This window comes from Lepidochelys kempii, chromosome 18 (genome assembly GCF_965140285.1).
Source record: "Lepidochelys kempii isolate rLepKem1 chromosome 18, rLepKem1.hap1, whole genome shotgun sequence".
Taxonomy (NCBI): Eukaryota; Metazoa; Chordata; order Testudines; family Cheloniidae; genus Lepidochelys; species Lepidochelys kempii.
Genome location: NC_136397.1, coordinates 22755067 through 22771169, shown reverse-complemented (window position 1 = coordinate 22771169; position 16103 = coordinate 22755067). Strand labels below are relative to the sequence as shown.

The following is a 16103-nucleotide window of genomic DNA, read 5'->3' as shown; positions in this document are numbered from 1 at the left end:
GGAGTGAAGATAGCGCTGATTGTGACTAAATACACATGAGGGGTTGTCGTGCATCCCTTCATCATGGTAATAGTTATGTTAACTAGTGGGACTGTTTAGGTGAGTGAGGATTGCAGAATAGGCCTGTAGGTAAAAGATGTCTTAGATATTAATGTCCGTAGATGTTTAGTTTTCATTTTCCTTTTTAGTTCTCAGTCTGTGCATCTTGCTTTTGTGGATCTGTACTGACAACAAACACAGTTACAGAGCAGAGATGGGCCAGGAGTGATGCGGCACAGAGACCAATTGTTATTGGATGGAAACTGGAACGGGCATTCTATTGAAAGAAATGTACTGTATACCCAGAGAGATCTCCTCCGGGACAAAGGAACTCTCACTAGAGAGGCTGATCACAGTAGGACTGGGAACAGAGCCTTTCAGCAGCCAGCCAGTGCGCTGAGGACTGCCTGCCCCAGGAGCTGAGGATGAAAGTCTGACAGCTTTCAGGGAAAGATTTAAGACCCACCTCTTTGGCATTAGCCTTCCTGAAAAGCCACTGAGAATGGCACAAAAGAAAATAAACCAAACTGATCTGCCTGTTCTTTGAATGGGGGTGGGGGGGAAGGGAAGGTAGAATAACAATAAGAGGATAAGATCAGTCGTGGGAAATTTTTGAGAGAGAAATGGGAGAGCTCAGGTGTCCATGTGGTTCAATCATATGGCTTGATATCATCCTGTGTTACAGCCCATTAATACAGCAAAGTCAAAGAGGCATAAACATAGTTAACAGAATATGCTGTTCAGAAGCCAAAAAAAAGCCCATCAACAGCCTAAACATAGAGCAGCCCCAGACGTAACATCCACACGGCATCAGGTGCCACTTCTGGGAATGAATCATCTGCTAGCATCTGTCTCCTCCACAGAGAGAACAAAGCCACGGGGGTGTGCTGGATAAATCACCTAACTCTGGGCTAATCTCATCCCTAGTGAATCAGCTCTGAAGTCATGGGAACGAGACTAGGGATGAGTTTGTCCTAGTGTGTTTTAAATGTTAGCACAGAGATGGCTAAACGGATCTACAGGAAAAGGGAAAGCAAGTGAAATTGTGGATGTGACGAGAAATGATGATTCTTTGAATGTATGTCACACCTTTCATCAGCGGATTCAAAGCTCTGTACAGATATTAATTAGCTGAGACTCACAGTCTCTCTATGAAATAGGTAAATATCATCCTCATTTTCAGCTGGGTAAATAGAGGCATTAGAGAAGTGAAGTGATAGTGGCAGGGGAAGAATTAGAACCCAGTATTCACAGTCCCCTGCTTTCACCTCTAGATCTATTCCCTCCTTCATCAATGTAGCACATGAAAGCAGTAGAGGAATGGTCCCCCTCCCGCCCCCTCCCCATAGTATTGTTGGAGTCTTCTGGTCAACACGTGTCTTTTGCAGAGACAGCACTTAGCACAGTGTTTGAGACCCCTTGGTGCTACTGCACTGCACATGAATAATAATAACGAAGAGAAGGCACGCCGGAGTAAATGGGGAATTTGGTTTAAATTGCTTCATGCAAAGGGTATGGAATACATGGAATAAATTACCCTGAGAGCAGACTGAAGCAAAGTGTGTAAATTGTTGGAGACATACCTCAAGTTGCTCTTAAGGAGGAGGGGATGAAATGGTATGGTGAAAAAAGTGCCAAAGGGAATTAAGGTCAGAGAAAATAAAAGGCTAGCAGGGAGAGCCAGCCATTCATCCCCTTTTCGTAAATTATCTCATTTCTTAAAACCTGAAACATCCACTGGGAGCTGAATAAGCTTGACCATTTGACAGTGAGCCCAACCCAGCTCTCCAGTGCCTGGAAGCAGGACTATATAACACTCAAATATTTACAGTAGCAATGAAATATGTAGCTTAACAGCATTTGTAATTTAAGAGAAACCCCACTGTGAAACTTTGAAGAGAATGAATTGTTCTTTGGGGGAAAAAAACCACGATCTGGTAGTGTAAAGCTCACTCCCAAAAGCTCAGGTATATTAATCTGTGCTAATCTGAAACCTCAGGGGGAACACCCAGCAACCCAGCAAAATGACGTCAATGGAAACAATGGCTTCGCTTATTTGAAATAACATCCTTGTTCCCAGGCAGCATGCCGAGCTTTGCTTTTACAGATGCCTGACTAAAAGGACCAGAACTATTGTGGGGCTGGGGTCTCCCTCTGAACCTGGGATTTCAAAGGACAGTTTCTTCCAAGTATCTGATCTACCCAGTTGATGGAATGTTAATGGTTGTATTTAACCATTGGACCAGCTTGGATTCCTGGGGACGTGATGGTTTAAAGACTGCAAGTGACGCAAAATCTAAGACTGATTATCTTCCTGAAAGACCTACTCTAGCGCCACCAGAAATTATGGGTTTGATGCAGAAATTAGTGGGTGAGGTTCTTCGGCCTGTGTTGTGAAGGAAGTCAGTCTACGTAATCATAAAGTTTGCTTTGGGCCTCAACAGCTATGAATGGTGCTTGTGGAATCTACTCCACTGGCTACTTGCTCTTATTGGGAAAAGAAAAGGTTTCCTAATGTCTAACTTAAAGTGTTCCTCTCTAGTTTCAGGCTCCAGTTGCCTCTCTCTAGTTATAATGTTTCCTTGAGGTTAAATATCTTGGAAGTATTTTGTACATTCTTTGGAATTTTTCTTTTCATACAAATGTAATCACAACAGTTTGTATCTTTAATCCTTAAAGGGGACACAGAATCATTTCAATCTAATCCTCTTTTTTTGCTAATTGCTTCTCTTCCTGGGAAACTGCTCTAGATGAATGATGGACTCTTTAAGTAGTCAGTCAGTTAGTGGAGTCTTAAGAGAGAACTTTGATAAAAGCTGTAAAGACATCCTTATTCATGGCATTGTTCTGGATAAGTGGAGATTTGGCAAGGGCAGTTGGATGTGATTCTGATACACCAAAACCTTACTAATCTTTACTCATGAATTTTCAGAGCTCTGCATTTAGTGGTGGCTTGGTGGCTAAATCCATGTGATTTGGAAAAGTTAAGAGCTAAAGACAAGATCATCAGTTCTTCAGTGGTGACTCCCTGTGCTTAGAAGAACCTTTAATAATAACTCCCATGGATGCCTCTCTTTGAGGACAAAGCCATCACGTTATCAGAAACTGTGAGATCTCCAGAGCAAAGGAGCCCCCTGCAAGAACCGCAGCCACCACATGCAGAGCTTGACAATGACGTGGTTGCAATAATGCAGCTCTGGAGATGCCAGGTGGCCTTGTGAGTGCATTGACTGTGGCTAGTAAATAGCCAGTCATCTGAAAAGCTGGAGTAGAGCCACTCTTCGTCATGCATGTCTCCAAAGGATTTTCTTCTCCATTCTCTCCCATTGCTCAGATTTCGGAGCTCCTCGCTCTTGCCAGCGGGAGGGAGACATCATTTTTCTGCATCTTCAGATGATTTCCTCACTGTATAGCCCAGTATACTTGTACATCCACTGAGATCTGCCTCTAGCGGCAGAGCATCAGTCCCATCTTGTGGCAGACGAGGGGAACTGCATTTTAGGCATGATAGTCACACAAAGCCTTCCCAATCTACCTGCTGGATTTGACTTGCAAATTCAGCTACCAGTCAAACAACTGGCAGAACAAACAATCAAGCCAATACATTGATAGTCTCAGAAGTACCTTGCAGGGAAAATTCAGCTCGCTGCGTCCTGCTCCTCTTTGTTTTTCTCTTTGATTTCTCCTAAATCAGCTGCTCGGATATACAGGGTAGGTACAGTGTGGCAGGGGAAATGGACACTAACCATCATGCAGAGGAAGAATGGTTCTTTGATTGCTGATAAGGAAGTGCACTCAGCATCCTCCTTCCAGACACCAGCTGATCACACGGGGCTGTGTATCTCCACTGCTCACCCACATGTGGCTCAGCTGCAGTAAGGGCACGTCAATTAGATGTGTTGTAAGGGAAAGTCCAGCTGAGTTCCATACACCTTCCCAATACGCAGCCCCTTGCAGTAACACTCCTACAGCCTTCAGCCTTCGGAAACAGGAGGCTGATCAGCTGCAGCCTGCCGGCGGTGGCCTCTGAATTCGATGAGCAGTGAAAAGTGAAGCAGTTTTCAGACGGAAGACGATGAGAGCCACAACCACTCTCTGACTCCAAATCAGCAAGGTACTTAAGCACATACCTAACTTTAAACCTGCAGTAATCCCCTGGAAATCCTTGCTATTGCCTTTAACATCTTGACTTTCAATTAACTTAATTTAATTCAGTCATTCTTTCAGTGAGGCTACTCACATGCTTAAAGTTAGGCATGTGCTTAAGTTCCTGGCTGAACTGGGGCCCTGAATAAGGTTAGTCAGGGATATTTGCAAACATCTGACTTCAGTATAAATGTAGCAGTGTTATTACCAAATCGCCCACCAATACACGAGCATGGAGCTGTTCATCCTGCCTATTCCCTGTCACCTCTTTGCTTTCAGTTAGTTAATTCATTTTTAAAAGCCTAACAACTTAACTAAAACAATGCTGGTGATTTCCTGCTGTTTGGTTGTCAAGAAAAGCTTTGTCCTGAAAAGTTAATAAGTTTCGCTTCTTTCTGCTCTTCTCCCCTCCCCTGCCTTAAGCTAAAGAACTAAGCAATAAATACTGCTTGAAAGCTGGACATAAAGGAACAGGGTGGTTGAAATTGGTTTTAAATGGGCAGTTTAAACAAAACATACCCTATAATTTGATAGACTGAATCTTCAGATAACAGAGTAAATGAAATCAGGAAGGTATATTTGGTTTCTAAAATCAAATTAAGGCAGATTCTAGCTTCACTAGCACTAATTTGATATGAACTCCCTCATTCCTCAAGGCTCCTGCAGCTCTGACTAGCCCTGAGATGTTGTATTATTGAATTCTATTGTTAGGCACTTTATAGACTTCAGGTTTTGCTTTTAAGTACGTAGTGTAGGTTTGTTAATGCTCAACTGTGAGTCTTGTGGAGGAGGATAAAATCTTAGGTGCCTTTCTGTGGAAAAAGCTCTTAAGGAAGGTGTTCCTACTCCTTAATTTTTGCTTCCACTTCCCAAAACTTGCAGCCCCTCCAGTTCCTGCAAGGTGGAATGATTGGCAGCCTTGGCAGTGATCAGCATTGTGACTTGCTTCATCTTGTATTTTTAGGGCAAGAGAAAACAACTCAGCTTTGATTAAAATAAAACAGCTGGAGTTCAGAATACTTGCCATAGGCTTGTCTGATGGGAAATACATGGGTGATATTCACCATGGACTAAACTGTACAAATCCCTTCCTAAAACCTGTGGGTATTGGAAGTCAGAGGAACTACTCTTGTGAATAAATGCTCACTAAGGAGAGTAAGAGTTGTACAGTCCAGGTCTTTCAGGATGACAAAGGGATATTTATATGTGGCTTAAAATAATATCAGTAATAACGGGGAAATGGTGGACTTGGTGGGACCCTGCAGTACCAAGATCCATGGAAATACTTATGCATAAATAAATGGTTCATTATTTATCTATTTGCATATTTAATCTAGCAGTGATCTCTGAATTTCTAAATTTGCATGAAACCTTGGTCTGTTTGGTTAGGTGCTTGGAAAGGTCATGGTTGCAATTGTCAATGCTAGAGACTGGCTGTTCCATTTTTAACTGTTTCTTCTATATATCTTCATATTTCATGCCCTTTCTGTGGCCCTCGGTTCAACCCATGCCTTTCATCGTCACCGAGCCTAGTTTGGCTCTCTGCCCATTAGTAGAGTGCAGCCAAAACAAAGTAGAGTATGGGGTCATTCAATTTCAGTTTTCCTTCCGAGCCCTGCCGTGCAAAAATCTCTAAATCTGCTGTTGTCACTCTACCCCTCTGCACTCAGAGAATTTGCGCAGTTTAGAGTTGGGTTTATCCTTTCCAGCATTTCCCCCCAGGTAGTCTTGGTAAGTGAAATGTAATTCTGTACAATAGAGTAGCTGCTGGTCTGGGTTATCTAAAGCATGTGTGTGCCTTCCTATTTAAAGGACTCCAGTATGTTCCCCACTCCTGCTACTGCCAGCAAAGTTGAGGGGGTTGGTCAGAGTAATTCTCCCAGGTTCTCTTAAACATCCACTACTTCACTGCTCTCTGGCTCGAAACTCTTTGCATGCTGCTGCAATAAACACTGTGCTTAAAGTCAGTCTGGATTCATGGAGCAGGTCTGAGCTGGGTATGGGTATCTTGGGCTAAAGAAGACTCTAATGATACCGTGACTTGCTAGAACAACAGAAGTCAGGAGAGAGATGGGCAGTAGAGGGCTGTATTCGGTTTATGTCATCCTTATCCTGTTCTTGCTCGTTGGCTGTTCTGGATCGGAACGTAGATTTCATTTTTAGAAGGAGTGGCCTTGTGCATTTAAAAAAGTGGTGATGCAGCTGGGTGGGGAAGTAAATAACCCAGGAAGGGGCTAGTCCAGGGAACAAGAATGGCTTATTCTTCCACCCCCAATATTTTTGACTGTCACATATTCCCCTATTGTCCTTTCCTTGAATATGCAACTGCAAGTGCATTCCGCCCATTGCAACTCATGCTGGCGCTTGAATAGGCATCTTCTCCTCAAATTGCTGCGTGGTGCGCTCGCTCTCTCAAGCGGGTGCATAGGGATAATCGAATCTGTTGTGGACTTGGGGCTCCCCACATTGGTACCAGTTAAATTATCGGGCTGACCTGTTGGCTTTCCTAGTGTGTTAGACTCCGGATGCTTCACAGCAGATGTAATAGGAGGAGGAGAACAGCTGGCTTTCTTTCTGGCTGGAGAAGAGTATAAGACGTGAAAAGAAACTAAGCTGAAGAAGTAACAGATGTTCCTTTGCCTTTATAATCTACTTTCTTTTAGTGACTAGGTTGTCAAATTTGTTTCTGGAGGCATTTTGAAGGAGAAAATAGACTTCTCCCAAAGTTAGCATTTGTTTATTAATTTTAGCTGTGGAAAGATGAGGGCTCATTATTGTGAGTTCCCTGTGAGTACCACGTATTTCAGCTGTATTCTCTGCTTTGGTCAGAGAATGGGATTGACTATCAAGGCCATATTTGGGTGACTGCAGTGTAACATATGGCTGGATGTCTTTTCAGATGATTTCTTTCGAAAACCCCACCTCATGAAATCAGTCACATTGTACTTGGATAAGCTGTCCATTCATTTGTACCCTTCATTAGAAAAGTTTGAGGAAGAGCTGCTGGATTTACTCAACAGTGAGCGTTTACTTAAGGTACTGTACATATCATGGCAACACTAATAACTCCTTTATCATCTCAACAGGTTTCAGAGTAGCAGCCGTGTTAGTTTGTATTCGCAAAAAGAAGAGGAGGACTTGTGGCACCTTAGAGACTAACCCATTTATTTGAGCATAAGCTTTCGTGAGCTACAGCCCACTTCATCGGATTCCGATGAAGTGAGCTGTAGCTCACGAAAGCTTATGCTCAAATAAATGGGTTAGTCTCTAAGGTGCCACAAGTCCTCCTTTTCTTTTTATCATCTCGGTATTTTTATCATGCTAATAGACTGACATTGATAGGGTGATTTTCTTCAAGATGCATATTAATAGCTTTCCTAGCAATTGAATAAACCATCTCTGTGAAGCACTTTGCCTACCATTGAAGTGCAAGCTCTGGGATGAAATGTGGTAGCTGTTTAACCGTGCAAAGCCACACTACACAACAGTTCAGCGCAAGGTGTGCAGAATACCTTATCTAACTGAAGGCTTGTGTAGGGAGCTGCCATATGATTGGCCAAGTGAGAACCTGGCCAGGATTCAGAGAGTAATTTCCCTATACTCCTGAGAAGCACCTTAGGAAATGTAATGACCACAGACAGCAAGACCTGGATCTTACATCTTTTCCCAAAGACTGCACCAACCTCCCTTTAGCCCAAAGGCGAGGCACTGGCTCAGTACTGGCCAAGGGCAAGAAGCACTGCCTAGTGAATTGCCATCACAATTTTCTAAAGCCTCTGGGCGCTCTCTCATACTCCCAGCCCTGTAATGATCTGCCCCAGCCTTGCTTCAGTCATGGTATCTGGCCCAGGAATCTTCAGCTACAAGACAGAGATTCTCCGTCAGATGCATTCGCAATAAATGAGAGTTAGTGAGCGCTGGCATGTCCTTCTCTGGCATACTCTCCCGTTTGTTAAGGTGAGCAGGTGCCACTTTATCTGTCTGCAATGGCTAGTCTTGATACGACGGGTCTCAGACTCTGTAGCCAGACAACGGACAGGACTTGTACTGAAGAAGCCTTTGCCCTGAATAGCTGAATCAGCGTGGGGTTTGTGCAAATACCTAAGCCCTGCAGTATTTGGAGGTAACACAGATAGAAGATATGCATGTGTAGCTGCCAGTTTTGGGATAAATTTTATTTCTGGCTAAGTCAGCAGTTCACGGGGCATGGTATTGGCATCGCCTACCGCTGATGTTATCACACAGCGTTTGTGATCTAAATCCCTGCAGTCACAATCCTATTATTAAAGCCCCAGGTAGCTAAAAAGGAGGGATTAGGTACAAGTTCCTGATTCGGTGTTTAAAATAATTATTCAGGGACTTAACACACAGCCATTTTCCGTGAAATAATAAAATACCACCGGCCAAGGGAGGAGCTGTTTCTGCAGTGCTTCCAGTTCTCTGTACTGTTGTCCCTCCACGATTGAAAAGAAATCCCTAATAACCAGAGAAGCAAAACAATTGCATGTTTGCACGACGAACTGCATTGTCCTCTATCTGTGCTCATCTTACACGACAGCGATTTACCACTTACCCCATCCTAGTCGAGGAGGAACGTGAAAGGTTGAAAATTAGCAGTGGGCCTGGGGGTTGTTTTTTTTGGGGGTTGGGTATTTTGCAACAGCGACAGCACTTTTGTGTTTTTTCTACAACGTTATTTTGGAAACTTTCTAAAATGAGAGACCCAAAAACCAGGCGATTATTTTAGTTTTAAGGAGCAAAGAAGGAGAAAGTACCGTAAGGCTGTTGCTTTGTTTTGTATACAATAGACACACGTATAAAAATGGCACTAGCGCAAGATTGCTTTAGGGACAGTGTGCTAATTTTCCACCATGAAAGTAATTTTATTACGTTTTAGCATTTTACTTCTTGGTTTTCTTTTTGATCATCAGAAAGCTGCTCTCCGTGGTTTATGTTTGGAATATTCAAACACTAATAGGTTGCAGTTTGGTCAACTTGTTTTGATTAATGGGAAGATAAAGGAACTTTAAGGTTTAATGTTCATTTTCAAATATATAATTTAGTAAGCAATAATGACCGGGAGGAAAATCCTTGTTTGTTTGTCATATTTGCTGTGGATTTTCTGTTAAGATAAAACACTTTAATATCTAGCAATCACTCTGGGGCAGGTTCCATTTTTATGTCTTTATGATTAATTGCCTAAATTTTCCTTCCTGATCTTCCAAATGCCCCTTCATTGGCTAGAGGCATGAGAACCAGGAAAAGAGCAAACATAACTCACAAAAGAAAATGGATTTGCAGGGCTCTGCTCCATGTCGTATTGTGCCATCTCCCATCTGAGGGCTTTAATCTCGCCAAGCACTTCAGCCCTGATCCATCGAAGTACTTAAGCGTGTGCTTAAATTTAAGCACAGGAGTAGTCCCAGGGAGGTGAACAGCACTACTTGCATGCTTAACCGTGTTAAAAAGGAGAGGTGCACTTCTCCAAGGCCATTATGGGGAGTCCCCACTGGCCAGATTTGGGAGGCAGGAGCTGAGCACCACCTCTGAAGCGTGTAGCTCATCCCTAGACTGGGTCGCAATGTCAATGCAATGGTCTCCCCAGCTTCTCCCAGCAAAGATGGGGCTGGGGCTGGGGCTGGGGCCAGGGAGGTAGCCGTAATGAAGGAGCCGCTTCTGCAGCACCGTTATTTCCGCCTGTGCTGTATCCATGGTGAAATTGGCCCGTTCCCCAGGATAGCTCCACGGTGGGCGGGAGCGAAGTTCTCATTCAGGAACGGCGGCTGCACATCGGGGTCCACAATGGCTTATGCTTCGTTCAGACGCCTCAGGTGGTGGTGGTGGTGCCAGAGGCCGAGGTGGCTCGGGGGCGCTCAACCAGCTTCCACAGGAAACAAGACCTCAGCGCCAAACCCAGGTATGAAGTGAAAGGACCAGTAACGGCGGAGGAGTGGCTGGTTTCTGCTGCTTTTGGGTGCCCTGTGGTGCTCCATGTCACTCCTCTTGTCAGTGGCAGATGGGCTGCAGTCCACAGGGCTAGAGCATCAGACGGCCTTCCTGCGTGCCCTCCCGGGATTTCAGTTCTGGGAAATCAGAATTGGAAAATGGGCAGGGCTGAGGGAGAAAGCTCATTACCCAGCTCTGGGCCCCATCCTGCCTGGCGTTGAGCACCTTCCCATCTGCAGAGGGAGCGGAGGAGTTTGCAGATTCAGGTCCTGTCCAACCCATGTCGCTATGGGTCAGCAGGGCTCTGAACGACTCGTCCCTTTCTTAAAAAGGCCCGTGGTGTTTTTGAGGTAGAACAATCCCAACAACAGGTCTGGGTGTTCAAGAGAAGAATGTTTCTCAGGGGCTTGTGGTGCTGGGCCTAATACAGTTGAGCCATGTTCTTTGGGCTGTACAAAGCCTTTGCTGTTAAAATGTCAGTGAATTAATTGAACTCATCGTAGGAGTAACTCTAGAAGCACTTTCCCACGGTCTGTATCAGGTTTGCTCTTAGATTGTAAGACCTTTGGGGGAGGGACCATCATTTTGTTCTGTGTTTGTACAGCACCTAGCGCCATGGAGTCCTGGTCCCTGGCCCGGGCTCCTAGATGCTTGCACAATACAAATAACAACTTATAATAATTTCCAGACCTGTGCTCAATGCCACGCAGTACCAACAGAGCACCAGCAAGGGATGCAGCTGGAATGAATCAGCTGGAAGCTAATTTCTGCAGGACTATAATAAACAGCCCCCATTTAATCTGTGGTTTTGTTACATTCTAACGCAGCATGGTAGGTCAAGCTCTGGTTTTGAGAAGCCGCATTCGTTTGACAGAGATGGTCCGTCACCCAGCATTCGCAATCATCTTCCAGCTGGAGTATGTCTTCTGTGCACCAAGCAGAGCCGACAGGAAGGTAAGAGTGAATGTAACACTTACGAATAACTGTTTCTGCTACCCATTGTGTCCGGAAGGATCCAAAGTGCTTACAAACTATGCATGTACAGCATCGCTGACGTTCCTTAACTAGTCACACAGCATATTCTTCCAAAAGACCACGATAGCTTCTTGACGCTGTTCTGTTGATCGGTGACATTTTTAGCCTTTCTGTGATTAATTATTAAAGAACATAAATCTGTACCTGATAGACCAGAATGCTATTGTGTAACTATATATTCTGACCAAGTTTTACAATCCTCTGTTACCGAAACAATAGACAAATGGCACCTTCTGAGCAATTCTTGGCTGCAGTATAATTAGTGCAGGTATTAAAGACACATGCCATCTATTGAAAAACTCCTTATGAAAAGGTTAAGATGTTGAGCCCCTTAAAGAAAAATTGAGTAGTTTCTTGCTAATGCCTGGCTTTCTAACTTCTGAAATGCTGAATTGTACTGCATGTCATCTAGCTGGATAATAATTTTAGCTCCTTCAGCGCACTAAACTAGTATTCTCAGATTAGATGAGAGGAAAATTGAAGAGACAGATACTTGCAACTCAAAATTATTGGTTACATTTATTGTAATGAAACCATTCTTCTCAGAACTGCATTGATATTTTGTTTTATCACCAGAACAACTTAAAATTAAGCTCAGAAACAAGTTTGTAGAAAGCTTTCAATGGAGAAAAGGTCTGGAAATGATAGACTGTTGAAAGCTTGACCTTCTGGTAAAGTGAACAAAATGATTCAGATAAAAAATATACATTGTGCGACATCTATAATAAAGACAACTATAAGACTGCATTACAGTGCAACCTTTTGTATACAGTAGATGCACTGATAATTTATACCATGGGAAACCTGTTTTCAAGAATCTTGAAAGAAAGATTTTGGAGCCTTGTGACTCAGAGCTGTGTCACAAGTTTAAGGTTTTCCAACCCCCTTGGTAAACTTATATACACTAAGCTAAAGTCCCCACGAATATTTGTGATGATTTACAGCTGTTTCTGAGTGATACACACTGTGAATTATATGTTAAATTTGGTTGCTTTCAAGTCTTCTCTGAAATATTTAAGCTGTGGTAGGCTGTTTTGGCACATACTGCTCCTCTTGCCTTGCTTTTGAGGCTGTGCGATACTTCATAAATTCTCTCTGATGGAATGGTTTCATCGTAACAAAGTACTGGATTCCAGTTAACAGCCCGACAAACTTCTTTCTTCAGTACAGAGTGGAAGTCAAGTGTTCCAAAAAGGAAGATGTGGTTTTTCCCAGAAATTGCTGACATTGTAGAACAAAAAGACATTAAGGCCCTGGGGCCCAAAACTCCCATTGACCTTAATGTGTGTAGAGCCAGGCTCTTTCTTCTTAAAACTTTTGTTATTTCATAAGGTGCTCTTGATTTTTGCACCTAGGGTATATAGGCTTAGAATCGTAGAATATCAGGGTTGGAAGGGACCTCAGGAGGCCATCCAGTCCAACCCCCTGCTCAAAGCAGGACCAAGAGTTCTTTTAGGAGTTCTCATCTCACACATTCCAATTTCAGCAGTGGTTGAGTATTTAATTCAGTTGATAAACCAAAGAAAGCACAAGAGGTTTTACTTACTGTAACATATCACTCCCTATTGATAATTATTACTAGCACATTTAATCCTTTTCATTAATACAAATGATCACTGGGTCTTAACTCTTGAAAATGCACTTGGTAATGCTCTGGTTTTCCTCCCTGTTGCTTTTTCCCCACAATACATCACTCTTGAGTAGCAATCTACTTATACAGTAAGTGCATTGATGAAAGAAAAACAAAAATTTGTTCTTTTAAAAATGACTATTGATTAAAAATCTCAAATTTGCAACATAACAGAAATTGAACACAGACCTGAAGAAAGGCACCCTAAAGAAAGTGATCCTTCAAAGAGCATACAGCAGACTTATTTCTTTTGGTGAAAATTCCTAATGAAATTGTGATTGCTAATTTTAGATTCCTCTGCTTTTATTAATTAAATTATCTATCTTAATCCCTCTGTGTCTCTGGTCTTGCAAATGGGAAATTTTGATTATATTTGTCATTTTAGCCTACAATATTCTGCACTTAGCAGCTCTGACTTGGAGAACAGCTCCAATTGTCTCATGGTGAAACTATTGAAACTTCTTTATTTGTTAACCAAAAGGTCACTTTGCTTTGTGACAGCAGCAGTGTCTTCATGCTCCTGCTTGGCATTGCATGTCCTCTTCCTTCAATCCCCAAAACCCCTCAGGCAGTGGCTTCTCCTTCACTCTCTAAACAAAGTCCCAGAAGATAAGAGCTTTGGTTTCCTAGTCTTCAGTTCATTCTCTTCTGTTAACTTTACAGGCCCTCAGTTAAATATGGAAGTGGCCTTCTATTCCGTTTTATTTTAGGTGCTTTTAGGAACAAGTACAGTCGAGGAGCTGATTGGGTCTTGACAGCTGAGTTGCTTGTTTGGAATGTCACTTACTTCACCACCTGGAGATAGCTATTGTCTGTTTGCCCATTGTCCCATTCTGCACATAGGCATGTAGTGCTCAGCTGGCCCCCCAGCATCTCAAGCTGCCTCAGGAATGTCTGGGCTGCGGGATCTGTAATGGAATCCTTTGGTTGCTAGTGAAACAGGGAAACACTCATGCTATTGGTAAGAGTCACTAACAACAGTCACTTCCACTCTCGTGCCTAATCGGCCTTCACCTCCCTCAGATATAATGAAAATTGTCAGGTCAGGCATCCTATGAATGCATGATTTCTCAGAGGATTTGGTAGTGATCTGAGGGTGTCGTGCAGACTGTTGTCTGCTAATCAGATCGAGTGTATGAGGCATTCAGAATAGAACTCACAACCTGGTGTGGCTACAGTGTAGGTTGGAGAAAAACTGCACTAACTCTGCAGAGGAAGAAGAGAGAAACTGTCAGTGTTGTTGTTCTGACTCTTGGTAAACATTCTGATGCTACAGGGCACCAGGAAAGAACCCAGAAAGATAGACAGTGAGCAAAGGAGCAGGGTCAATAGCTCAGTTACTCATGGATGTCAAAGAGGGCATATCTAAAATGTTCCATCCCATAGAAAGAAGCTACCCACACGTTAACCTTTGGATGCCAACCATCACTAGACCTGCCCCTAACAATAGGCTCTCAGGCCAATTTGATCCTTTCTTTCTATTGCTGAAGTGAGTGCTGAGTGAGGCTAAATGTTAAAAGCTGTTTGGGCTTATTTGCCTGTTAATATCATTGGGCACCGCAGCTCTGTACTGTTCTGTACCCCCTTTGATTTGCAAACTAGAAAGTAGAGCTGGTCAAATTAAGAGTTGCGAATCAGATTAGCTGGGAATTTAGTTGCTTGTTCTGTCCTTGAATGATTCATGCTCTTGACATCTGTGCATGAATCCATTCTTAAGTATTCTCTAGGTAGTTTGGACAAACAGTTTTCAGCTTGTGGGTTGTTTGGTTTAGCTAATCTATTCACTATACATTATATTTGGTCATCCAAATCACATGATGTTGCTTGTTCTCCATGTCTGGGCCACTGAACCTTCTTAGAAAGGAGATTAGCAAATAACCTCTCATGCACATAAAAGTATGTATATGAGAATCAGCCGTTTCCCAAACACCCATGTGAACAAAACCCATTCGCGTCAGTCTTTTTAAGGAGCGAATAGTAAGGTGGCAGGAACATGGCAGAACTGAAGAGCACTACAGAATTCGAACACGTGCATAAACGCAACTTTTCCGGATTCACCCCACTCTTCTAGAAAGTGGTGTTTGTTTCTTACGGCTTGATCCAACACCCATGGAAGTCAATGGAAGTCTTCAGCAGGAGTTAGATCAGGCTTTTAATGTGGATCCCTTTGTGCTAAAATCATAGCTAATTGAGAATCTGACTCTCACCTTGTGTTGATCTAAATATTTAATGTTATGTTGGAACATTATAAAACCTGGAGCAAAAATTGTACTTGACTATAAAGTGTCTTTCAGAATCAAACAATAGCTCCTTTTGTAGCTCACATGTTGCTTCTGAAGAACTATTTCAGTCTGTAGAGTAGAAAGGCAAATATCGCCCATCAAAATGACAAAGTGCTTTTTAATGGTCCCACATGTAATGTGGCACAAATGGGCTTATGAAGTCTTTCTAATTATATGTTAATTTTTTCCGCTATAAATGGAGAAACCTAGCCTGCAGCAGTCCTGGAGTGCTCTGGCAAGCTCAAATGGAGAATTTCAACTTTGAAAAAGCGAATTCTTCTTTAGGTTTTAGTACAAAATGGAATTTTTGCACTATGAAAATAATTCATCCTTTCTTGGTCCTTTTTTGAATCCTTAACTCCATGTGTGAGTTTAAATCTTTTATTGTTCTGAGGATTTCAAAAACACAATTCACCGACTTTGGATGAATTCCCTGTACCAATATTATGCATGCTAGCATACGTTTATTGGGATAAGTGCACACATTTAAATTGGTTTCAGAGTAACAGCCGTGTTAGTCTGTATTCGCAAAAAGAAAAGGAGTACTTGTGGCACCTTAGAGACTAACCAATTTATTAGAGCATAAGCTTTCGTGAGCTACAGCTCACTTCATCAATTTAAATTGTTTCATCCAGTTTTTTAGTCCGAATTCTGGAGCAATGCAAAATTGTGGCAAGCAGACAGAAAGCTATTCACTACCATTATTGTCTTTAACGCTGAGGAATTCCATGGAATCAGTGATGTAAATGGGGATCATGCAATAAATTCCTTCCCACACCAACCCCATGTGTGACCATCTCATACCCCGCATCATGAGATGTGACTGCCTGGTCCCTAGGCACAACACCGAACTGGTGCACTGAGTTGATTTCAATGGGATAAGACTTCACATTATATTGTGTTGGGGGGGATGGGAATGGATGTGAGCTTCTCCACCTATATCCTGAATAGTAAGCATAGGCCATTTCCAGCAGTAGGACATTGGGCAAGATGCGTAAGTGATCTGATGCAATGTTGCAACCATG

General features: G+C 42.8%; 1 protein-coding gene across 10 annotated transcripts in view; it reads left to right on the top strand.

Annotated features, from left to right (window-relative positions):
* The window catches only part of NPHP4 (nephrocystin 4), a 101122-nt gene that overhangs the window by 26429 nt on the left and 58590 nt on the right, over positions 1–16103 (top strand). For 8 of the 10 annotated variants that reach the window (XM_073316238.1, XM_073316232.1, XM_073316237.1 and 5 more), the window contains 3 exons: positions 7085–7221; positions 9921–10102; positions 10959–11085. In XM_073316238.1, coding sequence (XP_073172339.1) covers positions 7085–7221; positions 9921–10102; positions 10959–11085 — 446 coding nt within the window. The remainder of the gene's footprint in view (positions 1–7084; positions 7222–9920; positions 10103–10958; positions 11086–16103) is intronic. The other 2 variants (XM_073316240.1, XM_073316241.1) reach the window with 2 other exon arrangements.